This window comes from Orcinus orca, chromosome 10 (genome assembly GCF_937001465.1).
Source record: "Orcinus orca chromosome 10, mOrcOrc1.1, whole genome shotgun sequence".
Classification (NCBI taxonomy): domain Eukaryota; kingdom Metazoa; phylum Chordata; class Mammalia; order Artiodactyla; family Delphinidae; genus Orcinus; species Orcinus orca.
This window is the reverse complement of record NC_064568.1, coordinates 79,472,306-79,495,290: the sequence shown is the minus strand read 5'-3', so window position 1 is coordinate 79,495,290 and position 22,985 is coordinate 79,472,306. Positions and strand designations below refer to the sequence as shown.

The 22,985-nt window shown below is 39.9% G+C and overlaps 1 protein-coding gene across 1 annotated transcript in view; it reads right to left on the bottom strand.

Moving 5' to 3' along the window:
- Positions 1 to 11,132: 11,132 nt before the first annotated feature.
- The window catches only part of TFAP2D (transcription factor AP-2 delta), a 54,872-nt gene continuing 43,019 nt past the window's right edge, over positions 11,133 to 22,985 (bottom strand). Inside the window, exon 8 of the mRNA XM_004267496.2 lies at positions 11,133 to 11,513. Within this exon, the coding sequence (XP_004267544.1) occupies positions 11,294 to 11,513 (220 nt within the window). The 3' untranslated portion in view covers positions 11,133 to 11,293. The remainder of the gene's footprint in view (positions 11,514 to 22,985) is intronic.

Below are 22,985 nucleotides of genomic sequence, written 5' to 3'. Positions count from 1 at the left end.
GATAACCGGAAAAGAGCAATATAATGCTATTTGTCAATTATATCTCAATGAAAAACAAAACAGAAACATGCTTGACTATACTTTACAAAAATGGTTGGAATACATATAAAATGTCAAGTTCACTTCCCAAGGAAGCCATATACTAAAGATAAAACATGACGTGACAAATACCCAAACATCAGTTGACTGCCAGATCCACTATCAGCAGCTCCTTCCCGGAAATTCGAAACCTCGACTTCGAAGAAAGTGGCTCTGACGTGATCTTTATGTGGGTGTCTTCAATGAGGGCTTCAGCACCCCTGGTTTTTGAAAATGAAGATTATCATGCTCACACCTGTTTCTGAGGGTCAGGGGGCCGGGCAGATACTAGCGTCGCCCCCTGGGATCTTGCCAACATTCTTTGTCCACCTGATCCTACGGACATGCACCTGCTTTTTTTTAATCAATAATAAGATTTTAAAACACTTATTTCCACGCTCCCAAAATCACTCACCTGTTTCCAACGGGAAATGAGCCCTAAAAAGAAAGGAGATAAAGAGTTCTAAAGGGCAGATAGGAAGAGGTTTTGAGGACTGAAAACCCCAGTTGGTTTCATCACTTTCTGGATTAAAAACCCTCACTGGCTGGGGCTTCCCTGGTGGCGCAGTGGTTGAGAGTCCGCCTGCCGATGCAGGCGACACGGGTTCGTGCCCCGGTCCGGGAAGATCCCACGTGCCGCGGAGCGGCTGGGCCCGTGAGCCATGGCCACTGAGCCTGCGCGTCCGGAGCCTGTGCTCCGCAACGGGAGAGGCCACAACAGTGAGAGGCCTGCATACCGCAAAAAAAAAACAACAACAAAAAACCCCTCACTGGCTCTCTATTGCATTTAATAATGAAACACAGGATCTTCAGTTGGACCACAGGTCTGGAACATTCCTGCAGTCTCATCCCCACTCCCACCCCTGACTCACCTGCTCCTAACTCACCCCATGGCAGCCACACTGACCTCTGACAGCTCCTACAGACGCCAAGCTCTGTCCCTCCTTGGGGGCTCAGCACACGCAGTTCCTCCACCAGGAATGCTCTCCCCTCCCGCTTTGGACTGGGTAAATACCATCATCCTTCAGGTCATATTCTTTTCCATTCCTGGGGTTTGCCTTATCTCTTCTTGTCTAAATTAAATCTTTGTCATTTTGTCTTCATCATCACACTTAACACAATTGGTCTATTTGTTAATTCATTTCAAAGGTGCCGAGGCTGAGAAACTCTAATCTGCTGAAAGAATGTCATGCGTAGTTCTTTTTCCAAGGATTCTTTTGAAAAACGTTTTTCCTCCCTTAATCTAAGTTTCAGAAATAGTTGTGTTTCTGCTGACCAACTGTTTTGGCTTAGTTTTAGGCACAAACACAGTGAATTGAATAAATGCTCAATTTCCATTTTGCTATTAGAGAAAGCTCAGAGTTAAATTTGTTACTTACCTGTAGTACTGTAAATATTCATAACTCTATTTTGTTTTAGCCTTATTTCTGGCTCTATTTTATACCTTTATCATTAATTTGCCTTTGTATTTCTTGCTGTTCCTAACATGTAGTACGTTATTATTTGTCTAAGTTTCTGAAAGCTGTATTAAATCTTATTTTTGAAGATCTAGGGGTATACATGAATTAATGCATAAAATAAAATACCATATTTCTAGTCAAGGACTCACTAAAAAATAAGTACATAAAAAGAATTGCTGTATAGCCAGGAAATGAGCATTAATCTCTCAGGTCTAGGACTAGAAATTAATATGAATCTTAAAGAAACAAGACCAATGAAAACAAAAAGTTGAATAAGATTTAAAGTTCTAGGGCTGAAATTATTCAGAATCTTCTATTAAATGTTTAGCATATGACCTGCATATGCTAAGTTCTCAATAAATATTTGTTGAATGAATAAATAGATGAATAAATTTGATTAGTTGCCATTCTGATAATGACTGTGAGAGGATTTTATAAGAAAAATTTCTCGGTTCAAGAAAGTCTTTGTTATTCACTATGATCTGTTGCTGATAATTAGAATTTTAGCTTGACCAATTTGTAAAGAAATGTGGAATTCCCAAAGTTACTGTTATTTGTTCTAGGAGTTATATGTCCATGTAACAATTAAATACATGCTTTCATACAGGGTAGCAGGCATTAGAGGGAAAGCTTATATACAGCATGCTCTGAGCATAATACTGTTCTAAGGCAGTCACAGGCAATCTGCTCCAAAACGCTTTCAATAAAACCATTATAACAGTCTTCTGTCTCAAAGCCTTTATAATGGCTTTATAACCTCTAGGATAAAAGACTATAATTTTCAATGGAATTCTGTCATTCATTAAGAAAACAGAACTTATCTTCCACTGTAAATGGAAGTTAACTAATTAGAGAAAACATTTAGGAAGCCAGAAAGGAAATGCATCTTCTCCATACCCTCTCCATTACCCCAGAAAAAAGAAAACATCTTAACTGCTAGTAAATAGGCTTTAAATAGATGATTAGGATAATGAGGAACAATAAGTATTTATACCCATTTCAGTGCTGTTTGAGGATATGATACTTTGTACCAAGAAGGCTTTGCTGTCCATGAGACAATAAGTTGTCAGTTTTATTTTGCATTGCTCTTTTATTCAAAATCTTGGTTTTAGCAACATGCTTACAGGGTTTATACATTGGAGACTGAATATGACAATGACTTTCTGTGTTAATGCAGGAGATATTTTGCACCTATCCCTTTTCTTTCTGGCACTGTGAATCTGAAAATACTTCTGGGGCTCCCAGTAATTTATGATGGTCTCTTTTCTTAGAAAGAACTTTACATATTTTCTCTATAGACCTTGGACAAGTCCTTGAATTTGCCTCATTTGCCCATCATTCGTGTCTTACCAGTCATATGCCAGGTAGGCGCTGGGCTAGTTGCTGAGAGTACAATAATAGGCAAGATATATGGATTCCCACTTCAAAACCTAATGATGTTTAATACTAACAACTCCAATATTTGCAATAACATCATTTGGGCCCTTAGTATGTCTCAGGCTCAGTTATTGTTTTACATGGACATTTTCATTTAACCCTTATAACAACCTAATGACGTGAATACTTTAATTATCCTCATGTTACAGTTATGGAAACTGGGGATTATCTGTCTGATAGGAAGGATAATTGAGCAAATTATTGTTAAAAAGTCTTTAATAAGTGACATGATAGGGATAAATGATGGTATGAGGGCACAAAGGAGAGAAAAGCAACGTGGTTTAGGGAATCAGAAAAGGCCTCTGTGGTAGGACCAATTCTAAAGGTGAACTCCCATGATTTCCCACCCTAATCCCCGGGGACTCTGAATATAATGTGACATCACATTCATAAGCATATTAACTTGGGTGATCAAGGAATTTTTCAGAAGTAATTAATGCCACTAATCAGTTGATGCTGAGTTAATCAAAAGGAAGATCACCTGGGTGGGCACCATCTAATCCTGTGAGCCCTTTGAAAGCAGTTTTCTCCAGCTGGTAGCTGAAGGAAACGTCAGAGAGATACTTGTGATTTGATGGGCTGTCACTGGCTTTGAACATGGAGGGAGGCATGTGATAAAGACTTGAGAACAGACCCTGGGAGCTCTGAGTGACCCCTGGATGACAGCCAGCAAAGAGATGGGGACCTTAGTATACTACAACCACAAGGAAATGAATTTGGCCAACCATCTGAATGAGCTTGGGAGTGGATTCTTCCCATCCTGGCTGCTTTCTTGAATTCAGCCTTCTGAGAGTCTAAGCGGAGAATCCAGGTAAGCCTGGCTGGCTTGTGATCTATAGAAATGTGCACAAATAAATGGATGCTGTTTTAAGCCACTACGTTTGTGGCAAAATGTTATGTAGCAATAGAAAACTCATAAAAGTTGCACCAAATTAGTGAATTCAAAGTTGATATCCCAAAGATAAACAGGAGCTGGCTTGGGAAGGAGCTTAGGTATTACATAATGTTTCAAGCTAAGAGAACTAATAAGCTGAACCTTAGATCATGGAGCGTTTCATGAATTTATAAAAGGCTTATGTGGCTGGACCATGGAGTGTGTATGTGGTTGGGAGGAGGAGGGAATGTGATGGGGGAAACAGAGATACTAGATAAAGCTGGAGGAGGCTGGAGAAGAGTGCAAACACCAGGTCAGAAGGATGTTGTAAATCTTCTAGAAGAGTTTGACTTTATTGTAAGGGCAACAGTAAGCCATGAAGTGTTTTATTTGCGATGTGCAAATCAGATTTGCTTTTCAGAATGGTTTTCTGTGGTGTGGAGAATGGAATAAAAAAGAGCAAGGCCAGAGGCTGGAAAAACAGTGGAGATATGGATTTGGCATTCATCAGTACTGTGTTAGGGTAGGCTAACAAATAGACCCTCCTACCCTCCACGCCCACCGCCAATTTCAGTGGTTTAATGTAGTAGAAGTTTAGCTTGGAGAAATGTGTACTTCTCTTCCATATGGTCATTCAGGGATCCAGGTACTTTCCATCTTGTGTTTCTGGCAACTCTAAGACAGTGATTCTTATCTAGGAGTGATTTTCTCCCCCTGGAGACATGTAACAATGTCTGGAGACAATTTTGATTGTCACAATTAGGAGAGATGTTACTGGCATCTAGTACATAGAAGCCAAGGATCTGTTAAACATCCTACAACACACAGGACAGCCCCTCACAATGAAGGTCCAGTGGAGCCAAGGTTGAGAATTCTTGCCCTAGGGCCTCATTGTCATCTCATGCAGCAGGAAGAAGAGGACATAACATGAAGGAAAGTAAGGACAGGGCTGGTTTTTATTGGTAAAATCTGGACATGGCAAATATCACTTCTATTCCTCCAATGGAGAGAACTTAATCATATAGCTACAAACAGCAGGAAATGCTGAGAAAGTTAATCTAGGTTAGAGGTTAGCAAACTACAGGAATGCGTGCTCCAATCCATCCCAATGCTTATTTTTGTAAATAAAGATTTATTGGAACAGTCATGGCCATTTGCTTACATATTGTCTATGGCTACTTTCATGCTACAATGGCAGAGTAGTTGCAACAGAGATCATATGGCCTGTGTAGCCTAGAATATTTACTATCTGGCCCTTTACAGAGAAAGTTTGCCAACCCTCGGCATAGGTAAACACCCAGGACAAATGCCCAATGGACTTTCATCAGATGGCTATTGGTCTTTGCCACAAGAAAAGACATGATAGTTGAAATTATACAAGAAGATATTGCCCAGGGAGAATGGGTGTGGTAGGAAGATAAATGATATTAATATTTACGCATACAGTTAGCTTTTTTTTTTTTTCGGTATGCGGGCCTCTCACTGTTGTGGCCTCTCCCGTTGCGGAGCACAGGCTCCGGACACACAGGCCCAACGGTCATGGCTCACGGGCCCAGCCACTCCGCAGCATGTGGGATCTTCCCGGACCGGGGCACGAACCCGTGTCCCCTGCATCGGCAGGCGGACTCTCAACCACTGCGCCACCAGGGAAGCCCTACTTATTTTTATTTTTTTCTGCCTTTTATGGGGGGTTATTTCAAATTTTCTTAAGTGTCTTGGTCCTTTTGAATCCTCTGCAATGCACATGGGAAGTAGCTGAAATACAGTTTTTAAAAGTAGTAGGTATGAATGCCTTTGTGTCAATTTGGATATATGAGAAATGTCACTTTATTTTATGTATATTTGAGCCTTCATTTTAAACGTGGCAGAAATTTTATCTCAGTCCATCCAGGGTCCTCTTGGTTTGCATCTGTGTCCCAGAACTGGGTGGAGAAGGTTTATGTACCACCAAGCTGTGTGGGGGACCATGTGGCCTGGATCGCCATCTGTGGACGCTGGCAGCTGCAGAGATGCCCACCTTTCTGTATTGCCTTTCTGAAACTATCTTTCTCATAACCCTTTGCCAGCAAGCTTCTAATTAGGTTCTGACAATGGGAGATACTGGTCAGAATTCGAAGGAAGAGGAGACAGAAAGATGCTCCAGGTATTTCCGATTCCTGTCCCCAACCTCCAGCAGAATAGGAAGGTTATGGCTCTAGCCTCCAGCTTCTTCGCAATCCCAGCATTAGCCAAACTCTACCCCCTCAGAGGTACCACCAGCATTAATCTCAGACATTCAAGCAACAACTGTGGGGAGGGGGATGTCCTCTTCCAAGCTCCCAGATTCAGGTAACCTCACCTCTTTCCTTTTGTTCTCTCATCTATAGGGTGGTCACTACTTTTTCAAATTACTAGTATTTGGGTGATTCAGTGTCTCATTTTCTCCTCTTTCAACTTTCTAACACCTGTTTCACCTGTTATCTTTATTAAATCCTCTCTCTTTGAAATCCCTAAAAAGGTTTTTGTCCTCCTGACTGGACTCCAAGTGGTACATCTGAATATCCCATCTGGTCTTTGATTGACATGTGTGTCATGTTCCTCCTGTGTGTACGTGGGTCCAACCTGCATTGCTTGCCCGCTACCTGGGTTGCTTCTGGGTGGGCCTGAAATATCCTCTTTTTTTTGCTGTATCTCTATGGATTGCAGGAATAGCTGCTTCTTTGTTTTCTGCTCCCACACACATCATCCTGGTCTCTCCAGGCCATGATGAGAGAATCTCCTTTGGAGAAACCCTGTGAGGTTGTCTGAGAACCATCTGCCTAGACACACCCCACATAGACAGCACCTCTGCTTCTGCATGATGCTGGGTGGTCTTCCTCCCTGGACCTTCCTCTGGGGTGAAGACGTGGTTCCCTCTATCACCAGACGCACCCCCAGGATGTGGCCCCTTCTCAGAGAGATGCAACGATAGCTACCCTTTCTTCAATTCTTCTTTAATCCTCTCCTTCTTTCACCAAACTGGGAAGTGTTTTATGGGCTCCAATGTGTCTGTGTCTGTGTCTGTGTCTCCGTGTGTGTGTGTGTGTGTGTGTGTCTGTGCGGAGGAAGGAAAAAGGTCCGGACTGATATACTTTTAAACCTCAAGTCCTCCTTAAGGCCTAGGATTTTGAAACTGAAAACTTGTATAAAAGTTCAATTCCTTTGTTGCCTGCATTCCCTTGGGTCAAGTTCCTTCCCTGAGGCAGTCTGGACAAAATGTTAGGTGCCCTCGAAAATGCAGCAGAGGTATAGGAATAACCAGAAATATAAATGGCATTGGTTAGTTTTCAAAATCACATCCTGCCCCAAATATTTTTAATTCGCCCAGAACCGTAAAGTCTCCTCTTCCTGGTTTCCACCTTTCCCTTCCCTTCCACCTTTACAACCCCTCCTTTGATTTCTCCCTCTCCCCTCTCCTCCCCTCAGTTCCCAGGACCTGGGTCTGGTTTGTGTTGGGATAACTCGTGCAAATTTACATCAGGGCACTTACCATATTATAATGGCTGGGATCTTCATAGGAGACTGCGAGAAACTCATAAGAAAAATGCTTTCTTCCTCGCTTTATCTTCAGTCTCTAAGACAGAGCCTGACATATAGGAAGGATTCAACAAACTGAGGAGAAACTGATATCTAGATAAAAAATATGGTTTGTCCCAACTCTAAGTATTAATGACAATAGCTAACACTCACATAGCACTAACCATGCCCCTATTCTGCTCTTAGCAATTTATATATATTAACTCTGATTCTGACAGTAGTTCTGTGAGTAGGTATCTATTATTATCCTTATTTTACAGATGGGGAAATGGAGACCCAGAGAGGTTCAGCAATTTGCCCAAGGCCACACAGAAGCAAACGAAAGATCCATGATTTGAACCCAGGTCATTTGGCTTTCGAGTCTACGCTCTTAGTCACTATGTCAGGCCACCTCTCATATATTGACTTGGCCTATGTAGGGAGATGGCATATTCATTGTGTAAAGGATGCTGATACATTTTAAAAATTGCACTGGTCAAAAATGCCTCCAAAGAAGCCCCAAAGGAAGAAAATATAGGGTAATGAAATTATATTGTTTTACTCATTTTAACAAGGATAATTCATTGACACATTTACTTTAAAAGCGCCAGGTGACAGAAGTCAAATTCTAATCACTGTCACACTAGGGTCAGGATGCTCATAGGTGCTAGAGGGTCATGTTCTGTCTTAGACAGTGAAGAAAACACACCCTCAAAGAAGGGAAAGGAAAAAGGAACTGCAAAGCCAGAAAGAATTACCCATTTTTAAAGCATCTGAAAAGAAGGGTGCAGGAGAATAGACTAGGCATCTTCCCAGGAATCTGATCTTTCCAGAGAAGAAGATATAGAATAATTCAGTTTTCCTTTATTTTTCGAGAAACACCAAACTTAAGTCAAATGGTAACTCTAGTGAAATAGCCATAGAAGTGGCATTTAAATTGGTTATTGAAACAGCCTTAAAATGAACATTTCTTTTTATAGGAGTTTGACTCAATTTTTCCTAAGTTTATTAATTTTGAGTAAGTATGAGAGGTTTGGACAAATTGTCTTGGCCAGTGGTAGTTAATCTGGAAAGCTTTTTCATTGCTTTATTATTGACTGTAACACTGAAAATCAGATTTTGGTGACCTACCTTCCTTAACTATAAACTATGATACTGATAACAATTATAACTTTACTTTTGTTGAAATTATGATACTTACCTACTTGTTTTTATTGTTTTATATTAAATGCATCTAGTTGCAACTAATGTGATAGAGTGGAAATATTTCCCTGTTCATTAAAATGTGTTATCCATAAATTACCATGGAAGAAGCCAGCCAGATTGAAGCAATGGGTATCAAAAAAAAAAAAAAATCAAAAGTAAAAGGTCCTTTGGCCCACTTTGGACAAAGAACACACACACACTCATTTACTCATTTATTTAAAAAGTGTTGAGTACCTTATATACAAGGCAAAAGTAGGTATGTTAACAATGTCTATTAAATATGATAATAAATAATTACTCTAAACATGACCAGTCCATTAATTCACTTATGTCCTAATGGCTGGTTAAGTTAAATGATGGGTGCTGTCCATTTAAGGCTCTGAAGACACCCAAAATCCTGGTAAATAATATGCACTGTAGTTATAGTTATACTTCTGTTTCCAAGGCTAATAAATAATAACACCCCATTGAGGTGTTAAGAACCCCAACTAGTCACAACTATGGGTTGAGAAGTAAGCTGGTTCTATTAGCCAGATCTAATTTTTTATCTGATTATGGGTAAACATTTGACATGGTATATAACTACATTAAGTACTTAGCAGATATGCATATGAAAATGCCATATTAAATACATATGTATTGTTAATAATAAAAGGAATAAAAGTCAATGTGGAAATTTCATTAAGGAAATATTAGTAGCCCACATTATGTGTATATAGCTTTCCTACTACTTATTAAACTGAAATATTCATTTTTGTTTCACATGTATATTTTACAGTATGAGAATTTTCATGTAAATGGAAACAATTTATTTTGTGATGAAATTTGGAACTGCAGCAGAATCTCAGCTTTATTCTATTTTATTTCAAAAAAATTTAAAGCCATGAATAACGGTAAAATTTAAAAAATGGAACTAGATAAACTCATGAAGTCACAATTCATTACTTTTACATTTTCTTTATTTTAAATTCTTCTACTGTGTAACTATAAAACCCCTTTATTATAGAATTCCTTACTAGTGTGTTTTGTTAACTGAATTTAGTCTAGAAAATTTAGATATTCATTGATTATGTTCCTCTTTTCTGTGTAAGATTGAAGATAAAAGTCGAATGATTTTAAGAATTATTGTTAGGTAAAAATATTTTCTGTGATCTCTTGATGAAAATTCTTAAGCAATTTTCTCTCAATTAAAAAAATAATAACATTCCTCATCGGGTTATAGTGTGGCAGAGACATTCTGAAAGTAATTGATATATGTTAACGAGAGGAGAATATTTTCATGCTAAACGATGTCTGGAGTCCACATATTTTTTAAATGATTTTTTTCATAGACGATGACCTACATCTTTATTTGCTTAGAACTTTGAAAACTGTTAACAGTAGAAAGGTTAGTACTATGTGGTACCAGTCAGGTTTCTTGACACATTCAAGTTTTAATGGTCTGAACTTTCATTCAATTAGCCCTTGGCCTTTGCAGCCAGGAACCTCTTGTTTTCAGTATTATAACTACAGGACAATAAAGCTTAAGAACAAGCTGTGAAAAAAGGAAGCATCTTAAAAGCAAAAGCCTTCTCTGATCATTCTGTTTTTGTTTTCTTTATTGAACACAGACCTGAATGCTTCTGTGCCTCTAACGGTTTAGAACGCTGCTATCGGGCAGGTAGCAGAATCACAAAAGTAGAAAAAGAATAACGGCTGTCATTTTAACCATACAATCATTGGCCGCTAACACTTTGAGGGGCCTCCACTAGTTCCCTGGGCTCTTCTTCTGTCTCTGAGGGGCAGGGCTTCCTGGAAAGATCGCTGTTCCTATTCCCTTGCTTTTCCAGGCAAGACAATACCACAGCTTTCCGTCAGGACCCCAAGTGGCAAAGCTACCCTTTCCTATATCCAGCCTGCCCTGACCCAGTATATGCAGTCTGTTTCCTTGAACAGTTAGGTTGGGGAAGTGAGGAGAATGGATAGGAGAGGTCATCTTTTTTCTCTTCAATATTCTGCTGAGTCTCTTCTTTAAAAAATGGACCTAGGGTGGGGTGGAATAGTCACACAAAGAGGGGACAGAGTTTTCTGGAATTTTTAAATACCACCAAGGCACTGGTAGTTAAGTGGGTTAGCAGTGACCGAAATTTTTAAATTGCTGTCAGTTCACAGGACAAAGATTCATGACTGCCCTTTTCAGTTCCCAGAGCATTTATTGATGGATTGATTGCCAGATTGGTCTATTTAATGGAAAGAGGCACTGTTTTGTTATAGGGGATTAAGTCAAGAAAGACTGGCGCTGTATGCGCTGGTGGTGGAGTCCAGTTTGGTCATGCTTTCTGATCCCTAACTACAGAGTTGGATAAGAAAGTGCAACAGTTAGATGTGAAAAAGCATGTGCTGCCTCTCCAAAGTCCAGAAGTGCTTAAAAACTGTGATGTATATAATTCGGAACAATAAATTACGTGCACAAAAGGAGTTTATCATAACATAAAATTAAAAAGTGACAATTTCATCACACAGTTACACTGCTCTTTTCCTTTTTTTTTGTCTTTTTTTTTTTTTGGTTTTGTCCTTTTTTGTTTCATTTCCATTTTTGTTTTTTATGGAGGGTTGGGGGAGGGCAGAGATTTGGTCCACTGAAGATTAATCACCCTCAATGATATATATATTAGAAAAAATATCAGCAGCAAGACTCTCTGGAAATAGATTCTGTTTGATGTAGCTAGTCTGTCTTTTCTGTTTTGCCCTCTTTCACAGCAGCCTCTGAAGTTTTCCGCAGGGGGGCTTTCTCCGAGGTGCCATGTCCTTGGCCAGAATCCGCCGCTCCGCCATTTTTGTGAGTAGTGTGTTTTTCCAAGTAGTTTAGCATTTCACTGAGGACTGTTTGGAAAGTGCTTAGGGCTGCGCATATTGCTGGGGTCCCAAAGCCATGAGTGATCAAACTGGAAATGAGAAGCGGTAGGAAAAAGAGATGAGCAATTGGCAGTATGATACGGGGCAACAGATCCCCCCATTTAATCCAGAACAGTCCATTAAACAGGCATTTATTGTGATCCGAAACGGCGCCAAGCATTGGGGAAGGTAGACGCAAGTCAATGTATTGCTCTGAACAATAAGAAATTCCGGGACTATCTGGAAGAAAACGTCACTGATAGACTTGATAGGCACTAATTATTAGCAGCTCTGAGTGTTTAACGCACGACTTGACTCTGAGTCTCGATCTCATTAAGAAAGCCAGAAAATACAACTTTCTATTGTGTGGGAATCATCTCGTTTTTAAGAATGGCACGTAAGCTTATATAAGCATATATCACACGAGAAGAGATCAAAATTGGCTGAGTGTGCCTGGGGTTTAGCTGCTCCTCTAACTTCATTCTTCTCTGCTTCAAGGTTATGGAGTTCTATCTGGGCACAAGGCCATCCCGCTGGAGACAACATTCCCAAGCTTTCCTTGCCGCTACGTTTAGACACAGAGCTAATCCTTCCACTATAGACCACAGAGGAAGTGATGTTTGCAATTCCCACCTGCTTAAAAGGAAAGGGTGTGCCTTCTATTTCCTCTCAAAATAGCTATGGAGCTGTGCAGCTGAGGACAAAACAAGATGGCAGGAACCTACTCACCTCCAGTCTCCTAAATGAGAGAAAAATAAAATTCTATCTAATGCAAGCCACTCTTTTTGGGGGTTTCCGCAGCTGACTAATTCATTAATAATCATAACTAGTGAGCCAGCATAGGGAGGGCTGGAGCAACTTCAGCGTCGGTAGCCCTTCCAACCACAACAAATATCATCTCTAGCTGAACAAATACATAAGTGTAGATTCATTCTTTCTGTGAACAAAACCCACCCAGATGGTTCATTTGCGACCATTGTTTCTGAAGTGACACTGCCAGGTTCTCCCCATAACTCGTATCTTGTAAAATATAGAAAAATATGACTGACATATATCATGCATATATTATATCTATCTATAAATAGCATGGCATATATACTGTATATTCAATATATGAAGCCATTAATTGCTTACAAGCCCTAGGTTGTTCAGTTATTGTGATATTAGCAGTTTTTAAAATTAATTAATTTTTATTTATTTATTTTGGCTGCGTTGAGTCTTTGTTGCTGTGTGCGGGCTTTCTCTTGCTGTGGCAAGCAGGGGCTACTCTTTGTTGCGGTGCATGGGCTTCTCATTGTGGTGGCTTCTCTTGCTGTGGATCACGGGCTCTAGGCAAGCAGGCTTCAGTAGTTGTGGCACTTGGGTTCTAGGGGGAGTGGGCTCAGTAGTTGTGGCGCACAGGCTTAGTTGCTCCGCAGCATGTGGGATCTTCCCGGACCAGGGATCAAACCCGTGTCCCCTGCATTGGCAGGCAGATTCTTGACCACTGCGCCACCAGGAAAGTCCCATTAGCAGTTTTAAAATCAAATAGTACCATCCTTCACAATCTGTTAACTAGCTAATTATCCTTCTTAGGGTATGTAATCTTTTTTTTTTTTTTGCGGTACGCAGGCCTCTCACTGTTGTGGCCTATCCCGTTGCGGAACACAGGCTCCGGACACGCAGGCTCAGCGGCCATGGCTCACGGGCCCAGCCGCTCCGCGGCATGTGGGATCTTCCCGGACCGGGGCACGAACCTGCGTCCCCTGCATTGGCAGGCAGACTCTCAACCATTGCGCCACCAGGGAAGCCCAGGGTATGTAATCTTTAGGGGCAAAAATTACAAGATCTTAAAATATTGCAGATGAGGGATTTAGGATCTCAGGCAGCCTATTGATATGCCTCAGTGGTGATAATAATAAGATTAGCACATGGAGTTGTTGCTCTGTTAATACACACAGAAGACTCAAGACGATGCCAGACTTTTAGGAAGTGCTCCAATAAATGGTAGCTATTGTTGGCTGTGGAACGTTCACGCTGAGAGGAAACTTTTCTGCATGTCCTTTATATTTTATAGGTTGCCACCATCTTTCATCCAGACATTTTACAAAGCCTGCCCTATGCCTAAGTCATAAGTAACATATGTTAAAAAGAAAAAAAGATTTCAGTCTCCAATTATTTAGAAAACAAGACTGGTCAATGTTTTGCCAACTAGGTATACCAAAGTTTGTAATATAAGGCATCATCATAGTTCAAGCATACGCATACGTTGCATTGCTGAGCAGGAAAACTGACTTCAGCTCTATTTCTCCAATGATACAAGTAGAGGGGAATCCAAATGCTTTAGGACTTAATCAGGGAGGAAGGACATAAATGGAATTAACTGAAGTGCTAGAAGAACTAATCATGGCGGCACCTGCAAAAAAGAACCAAATGAAGCCATCTATTAGTGTCTAGATGCTTGGCCCTGGGCAAAAACTGCCTCTTTTCTCTTGTTTTACTCCTGCTCAGGGCTCCTCGTACCGTTAGATAATTTGTTTTTCCTCTCTATTGCCGTGTTCTCTCAGTTGTGACTCCCCTTTTCATCTAGGCTGAATATAGAGAATTTAGTTCCACTTGGGTAAACATTAAGGTTAATAGCCAATATTTGAGTCCTGACCACATGCCAGGCCCTGTTCTAACTGCTTTATTCTGTACTCCCTCACAAAATCCTGTCAACAACTGTAAGAAGTACATTTTACAGGTGAAGAAACTGATATCCAGAAATGTTAAATAATCTGCCTGAGAAATTCCGTACTGCCTCTGTGCTTATCTATGTTCCTCTCAGGCTGTGGGTGCGTTTTACACCTTCTCTGTGAGAAATCGCATTCTGTTGGCAGTTTTAGCTCAGCTTCTCTAACTTAACTTTGTTCTATGGGCAGACTTGTAGACCTGGAAGATCATTCCTCCTCACTTTCCTGTCTAAGACCAGGGTTCTAAAAGGCCAGATACAAAGTAGATGTGTCTGTATAAATGTTTTACTTTTCCATGTTGAGAAGAGTGGTTGCCATAATGAAAAATTCTCAGGCTGGCATCCCTTCTTGACTGATGGCCTTCCTTACTTCTAAAATATGTACCTGGTCTTTAGTAAACTGCACTGTCACCTTTGCCCTGGACTGAGACCTCCTTGCACAGAGTTCTTCACACTGCCTTCAACCTTGGGCACTGTGTGATTTGTGGGAAGTTATGTAGCCTTGTAAGACGACAACAGTCTGACGAAAACATCTGCAAGTTTCTTTCCAGCACTAAGCTTCAATTCACTGGTATAATGCTTAGGGCACACTTCTTAAAACCAAGGACATGACAGAAGGTTACAGATGTTGAAAAAGCACTTATCTCAACAGATAAGTCTCAAACTGTGAAACAGTCAACATAAGAAAAGTAAGGACTTGGGCTTCCCTGGTGGCGCAGTGGTTGAGAGTCCGCCTGCCGATGCAGGGGACACGGGTTCGTGCCCCGGTCCGGGAAGATCCCACATGCCGCGGAGCGGCTGGGCCCGTGAGCCATGGCCGCTGAGCCTGCGCGTCCGGAGCCTGTTGCTCCGCAACGGGAGAGGCCACGACAGTGAGAGGCCCGCGTACCGCAAAAAAAAAAAAAAAAAAAAGTAAGGACTCGAAGTGTTATCATTCTGCATAAAAAACATTATGTAAATGTTGTTAATGTCCTTGATTTCACATGACCTGCACATCAAAATTATGCATGGAACACTACATAGGATGATGCTAAAAGCAAGGTATAGCCTCTGTTCTAGCAGTTTTCGGTAAGGTTTATGAATCTAAATAATTAATCTAATATTATATGAGAACAGCACAGAACAAAATGTGAAATCACAGAATGATTAAAAGAATTTCTGGGAACGTCATGTTTTTCTTTTAGCCCCAGCCATTCCAGAAAAATAGGTCTATATCTCATTCACAGTGACATACAAAAAGGAGAAAAGGGATAATGCAGAGTCTACAGGAAAATAAGAGAAAAACAGAAAGAAGATTTTCAGTCCTAGACAGAAAATAAACTAAGGTCATCTATCTGTAAGGTAACACACTATAGTCAAATCTCTAAAATCTTTGATAAGGTCATTTTTTTGCCCTTAGAAAATATCTTTTAGCCACAGATTTAATCTTTAAGTTATATTTGGCATTTGCATCTATTTTCATCAGATTAATATCAGAGAGCATTTCACAAGTAAATATTACCTGGGCTAAACAGCAGCCATGATGGTTTGAAGTAGGTTGTCAAAATATAGAAGTCCTTCTAAATTTAACTTCATCTAAAAGTTTGTCCTCAAGTAGACAAGCTAGAGAGACAATCAGCATTGTTCTAGGTGTATCATCTTCATGCCACGTTTAAAACATTTTGCTGAACAGTGGCAGACAATACAAATGTTGTATCAGATTTCTTAGTGTATTTGCATTTTCCAGCTCTCCTTCCTTCACCCTTTATAATCATATGTTCTATTATTTTATTTTTGAAAGGCTTATCTCTTCTCTATCCTCAACCCTACGATGGTCATTCCTGCTTGTGTACCTTTGTTTGTCCTCCCTATTTTTTTTTTTCAGCCAATCTAAAAATCACTCAACCTTCAAAGTATCTTGGATGATACTGGAAAAAAAGGAGTTAGTTTCCTGTTCCCTTGATTAAGACATTGAAAAAGATGTGCTCCTGCCAAAGGATAGAAACTTGCCAAAGTGATGAGAAAACTTAAATACAATTCTGAGGAGAAAGGAGTAACATTCCCCGCCAAAAGGGTAAAACTAGAGCCCAGAGAAGACAATGGGAAGAAAATAAGTGAGGGCAAGATCTTATCATCAAAGTGGGAGCTATATGCAGCCATATCACTTAGAGCATAAGTGATCATCGAAGTATCCTAGATTTTAACATAAGTGGCAAATAAGATGTTATATGTATCTCCAACAATCTGTGGCTTGAGTTCTTACCATAAACTGGTAATCAAATGTAAGAGTCTTGGACTTCCCTGGTGGTGCAAAGGTTAAGAATCCGCCTGCCAATGCAGGGGACACGGGTTTGATCCCTGGTCTGGGAAGATCCCACATGCCATGGAGCAACTAAGCCAGTGCACCACAACTACTGAGCCCGCGCACCCTAGAGCCCAAGTGCCACAACTACTGAGCCTGTGTGCTACAACTACTGAAGCCCGTGTGTCTGGAGCCCATGATCCACAACAAGAGAAGCCACCGCAGTGAGAAGCCAGCACACCGCATCAAAGAGCAGCCCCCACTCGCCACAACTAGAGAAAAGCCCACGTGCAGCAATGAAGATCCAACACAGGCAAAAATAAAATATAAATAAAGGAAATTAAATTTTAAAAGAAAGTTAGAGTCTAATCTTAAGAAAAGAAAAATACGAAGGGTTGTTACAAAATAAAACCAAACCACCAGGCAACAGCAACAACTAAAACAAACAGGACTGAGGTAGAGCGCTCCTACTGTCAACCTACACTCTACCTGACATCGTCTGCTGCCAGCATCTGGGCATTTATCATTTCCGGGAGGCAGCAGCCTTGAGGATGAAGAGGTGGGACTCCCGTGTATGGAATAATTGACTTAGCAAAGACTAAAGTTTCCTGGATTTCATTCAGGAGACTCTGTTGCCCAGGCCTACAGGATTTAGTTTGAAGTTCTGTTCCAAGAATGAGGAAGAGGAACAATGCAGAGAGAGGCCTGGGGGAGAGAGTGCTACGTTAGCAAGTCAAAGATTCAATGGTAATTAAGAAACTTCGTTTTCTTTTCAAAGAGTTTAATCTTTAAAACTGGCAATGGTATTAATGGAACTGCAACTTTTTTTTTCAAGTATAGGAAACTCCTATTTCAGGATCAAGAAAACAGAGGCATGTGTTTCTGAGACACTTGAGTGGTTAGGTAACCTTTGAAAACTCATGGAAAATGGGGAGGAAGTAGTGAAATGGAACAGAGTAACGTGCCTTAAGAATTAAAGCAGGAGAAAAGAGACAGATTTTAGAAATTCTAGGTTATTAAATTACATTTAATTAGTCCTTAACGAATTTCTTAAAATGGGATATATTAAAAAATCAGGTATACCGACTTTAAATTTACATACGATAATATTAGCCCTTTTAGGTATACAGTTCGTTGAATTTTGACAAACCCATACAGTTGTGTAATGACCACCATTACCCAAAACATTTTCTCGTGATCCCTTTCGGTCAATGCACTTTCCCCACCCCCAGATCTTGGGAATCAGTGTTCTAATTTCTATCTCTATAGTTTTTACTTTTTCCCCCGAATGTCGTATAAATTGAATCATGAAGTCTATAGACTTTTATGACGGTCTGTTTTCACTTTGCCTAATAATTTTGAGATTCATCCATGTTTTGGTGTTTATCAATAGATTATTTCTTTTTATTGCTGGTAGGTATTCCATTGAATGGGATTATTGCAATTTGTTCATGTAATGGGTTATTACTAATTTAAGGGCTAATATTTAAGAAATAGAAGTGATCGCTGAAATGCTGCATGGCTTCAGTAATAATTGAGTTAACAAGGGCTAAAGGGTCCTCAGTTTCCAGTGGAGTGCTGCAAGACTTTCCCATTAATCCCACTCTCCTCCCCATCTTAATTGACAATGTGATTGACAGCGTCATGGATTTGTAACTTAATGGCTGGTATTAAAACAGAGAGAAAAATTCCTGCACTGGTTAGCAGAACCAAAGTGCTGAAATACCTTCACGTGGTAAAAAGCTTAGTTGGTGGGCTAAATCAATGATGTGAAATTTAGGAAAGATTAAGGAAAACATATCTGTTTGCAGTATGTTGAGAGAAGGAGAGAGTTGACTCAAGCAATTCTTAGGGAAAAGGCACACCAAATCAGTAAGTCTAAACCATAAAGGGAGGATCAAAATGTGAGCTTCAGATCATAGCTAGTCAGGCTTAGAACTCCATTTACCTTGAACTATTCTCTCTCTGTCTAAGCAGATTCCAGCTCATTGATTTAATTTTCCTATTTCACCCTGAGGAGCAGGGTTCTGACAGACACCTGCTGAGAAAATCCAGACTGTTGAAGTTTACGCACCCAATGTTCTAGAAAATGTAACTTATATTTAACAGTCATCTTCTTAATTTTATTCGTGGTTTTAAAAACTCCTATTTTGCTAGACTTCCTAATTAACATTCTTTAGAGCATCTTTCTTCCACATAAACCATCTCTTCAAATTGGCTGTTTGCTGGATCCAGAGGTGAAGCTCTACTTTTGACTTTCCTCCTAAGTGTTAAAGTGTGTTCACATCTCAGCAGCTGGAGAGATACCACAGGGTAGAACCACCCTTTCTAGGGAGACGGTGTTTGTTTGAGTGTGCGTGCACATGTACATGTTGTTGACTTAACACTGTTTTTATTAACCTGAATACGTCCTATAGATATAGAGTTTAACTTTTTAAAGGAAAATATACTGCAACAGTTCAAAATGTATTCTCTATCAGTGGGATTAAAAATGAAGAAATTGAGACAGAAATGAAACAGGAAATAGAGGATGGTAGAAAAGAGACTGCTATTTGAAAAAGAATAAATTATAATCCTTTCTCCTTTTTCCCTGTGTAATTTTGCTAATAAGGTGTTATTAACAACCCATCTTTAACTCCAACAGTATTTATACTTACAAACTATTTGACATTAATGATGAGGAATTATAATAGAAATTTCACAAACTCCCTGTGACCTCTGGCTAAATGAATTTCTTTTGCTTGTGGACAAGGCCTTACGTATTTATCTTTAGACTCTCCAAAGCTTCAGTGCTTACTTGGAATATAGGTTAATATAGGATTCTGAATGAACATATACCAGAGGAACAAGAGCTGCTTAACTTTCCTTAATCTAAGTAAATATGGTTTACATTTCACCAGCTCTCTTGTCCGCTAGAGACATGGTACAAAGCTGTTTCCATATTGCTCTAATTGTCCTTTGGAAATGTTTTATCATTACTTTAATTGATTTGTCTAAACGAATTCAAATTAAACCACTCAGGCAATTTTCTAAAACATAGCCTAAAGCAAATTCCTATGGAATCTTCCCCTGAATTCTTCCTATCTTGGCAAGAGTTGGGCCTGGCACATGAAAAGATGCTCAACATTGCTAATTATTAGAGCAATTCAAATCAAAACAACAATGAGACATCACCCCACACCTGTCAGAATGGCTATCATCAAGAAGTCTGCAAATAACAAATGCTGGTGATGATGTGGAGAAAAGGAAACCCTTATACACTATTGATGGGAATGTAAATTGGTGGAAAACCATATGGAGGTTTCTCAAAAAACTAAAAATAGAGCTATCAGTATGATCCAGCAATTCCACTCCTGGGTATATATCCAGAAAAAGAAAACGAGAGCACTGGTGCAAAAAGATACATGCACCCCAATGTTCATAGCATCATTATTTATAATTGCCAACATATGGAAGCAACCCAACTGTCCATCAACAGACAAATGGACCAAGAAGATGTGGTATGTATTAGCCACACACACAAAATTAAAACCTCCCATTTGCAGCAATGTGGATGAACCTAGAGAATATCATGCTTAGTGAAACAGACAGAGAAAGACAAATACTGTATGAAATCACTTATATGTGGAATCTAAAAAATAATACAAACAGATGACTATAGCAAAACAGAAACAGACTCACAGATACAAAAAACAAACTAGTGGTTACCAGAGGGTACAGGGAAGGGAGGAGGGGCAAGTTAGGGTTATAGGATTAAGAGATAAAACTACTTTGTATAAAATAGATAAGCAACAAGGATATACGGTAGAGCACAGGGAATTACAGTCATTATCTTATAATAACATTTAATAAAGTATAATCTGTAAAAATACTGAATCACTATGCTGTACACGTGAAACTAATATAATATTGTAAGTCAACTGTACTTGAATTTAAAAAAAAGAGTTGGGCCTGGGCTCAAACACATCCTTTCCACCTACTAAGGGAACACTGATTTAACAGGATTAAAAGGAAAATAAAAGTCTCATTCCTATTTGCCACTGAGGACTGCCTCACTCAGTTGTGTCTGACAACTAAGGACGGATTCTTCTAGCTTTCTTTTGGGATACAAAAAGCTGGAAGTAGTAGATACTATTATACTACAAGCTAGAAGACTGAAAATCAAGAGAAAATACTCTACCATCATCATTTAGATAATTAAAGCAAAAGCTGATTTTTCTTTGTCAAATTTCAACTTTCTACCTGGAGAAGTTTTTGGTATGTGTAAAGGCTGAAATAGTTTGGGCTATTGTTCCTATTATTTTGTTATGTTGCATCATTCCAGTGGGTGTTTGGTCTCATGTACCTTTGATTTTCCGAATAGCATAGAGATGCCACTGTTATCAACCTCAGTTCTGCTTTCCAGCCTCTGGGAGGCATGCAGGCAGCAAGATTTAAAGGGAAGACAAGCCTCCTTTTCCTTCTCTCCTGGATTACTCAGAGACTGCAGGTTTAGGTCCAACTGTAGCCTGAGGCTCAGTCTGTACTCCTCACTACTCTTTTAGGTGGCAGATGGAAAAATGCCTTCTTCCACTCATGAGAACAGCCACGAGGGCAGGAGGCTGGGAGACAGACCCTGGAGAACACCAGCAAAGGATTGTGGGGCTTCTCTGCAAAACCTTAGTTCTTTTCACAACCATGAAGGGAAGATGCTTCATCTCTCCGAAGTGGCACAACTCCTGAATATAGGTCATGGGAAGAGACCTCAGCCTGAGGAAAGCAGCTGGGTCTTAAGCACCCAGAACTTGATGGCATCTATCCTTTCTAGCCAAACTGGTTGAGGAAGCAGAGAAAAAGGAAACTGACTGATTGTGCTTATTTTCTACATAAATTATATTATCCCCTAGCCCCCAGGGCTTTTAAAATGGAGTTTAATTGAGGTGCATAATTAAGGTATATGGTTCTCTGGTAGTGAGTAGCAACCCACTTGTTAGCAAGGCCTTGTCAGCACCCACAAATGTTCTATGGTTTCTTTAGCTGGTGGTTCTCAACCCTAGATACATGCAAGAATCTCCCAGGGAGTTTATTTAAAAAAATGCCAACGTGCGGGTCCCACCCCAGAGATCCTGATTTAATTGGTTTGGGATGGGTCCAAAACATCAGTATTTTAGAAACAGTACTGAATAGTTTAAATGTAGCTAGGGAGTTAGGCATGTTCCCTTAGAGCCAAGAAATGACACCTAAATACCGGGTTGGCTAACCTCCCTGGGTAAAAGAGGAAGATGAACTTTTCCAGCATTTGCCCCAAGAACTTCTGCAGAGCCTTAGTTCCATGGAATGTTAATAGGTATTCTGAGAAAAAAACAGTTTCTGTGATCAAGTTTTGGAGACAGGAAGCTAAGCATTCCTTCCATTCAAAAACAGTTTGGGGAGCTTATAACATGCCAATTGCGTTGGCGTACCTCTAGAGGAGTATGGTAGTCAGGGTTTCTTGAGCCCAAAAAAACACTTGACCATGACACACTTTCAAGGAGCAGCTCATGGGACTGTGAAACTCACTTTGGAGAAGTGCATTTATGACTGTCCTGAACCTCTGCCAGGTTGGGAGACGTGATTGCCTATCCATCACTCTAAGGTCACGTTTCTCCTGTTTTTCTCAGCCACTTACTCTGAGGTCCCAAAGGGATTGAGTCCTTGTGATTCCATTTTACTTCACTCCATCTCATTAGCAAAGGAAGCTAAGGGTATAATCATTGCACACACATTAGGAGAGACCAAAGTCAATCACATCCAAGTCAATTTTTTGAAGGTAAAGACATTTTTTTTGATATCTCCACCCTATTTTTTACATATGGAAATAGAGCTTTTGGGGATAAATTAACCATGTCCTTATATTTCTCCCTATCAGACAATTCATATTTTCTTTGTAGAATAGGGGAAGGAAAATGCTAAGCTGAGGACTTGTGCTCTCTTAGATGAATTTAGTCAACTGTTGACTTCTGGGGAAATTTTTTTATTGAAGTAACCTTGGTTTATAACATTATGTAAGTTTCACGTGCACATTATATTTCTACTTCTGTATATACAACAGTGTGCTCACCACCAAATATATAGTTTCCATCAGCTGTTGACTTTTTTAAATGAACAAGTTGCTAAAACATAAAGAGAGGAAGTGAGATCACATGGAAACACAGCATAAATGACTGATTGAGCAGTAAATGGAGAATGTAATAAAGAAGCTTAGAAGGAGCCTTCAAGATCATCCAGCTTAACTGTTGTCAAGTTACAGATGAACCTGCAGAGGCCAGACTGGTAAATGTCTGCTCTAAATCCACACTTCCAGCCGGAAACCGAGAGGAGACTGAGCTAGACGCCCTGACATCCATTCTGAGTATTTCCCATGATTTCGTGCTGTCTCTCCCCCAACCCACAGATCAACAAAGATAGAAATTATTTAAATACAAATTTACCAAATTATTCACATGTAATGGTTAGGGGACAATGTTTGCAAATTTTTATTAGAAACAGTAGCTTCTGGTTTCTCTTGTTTGA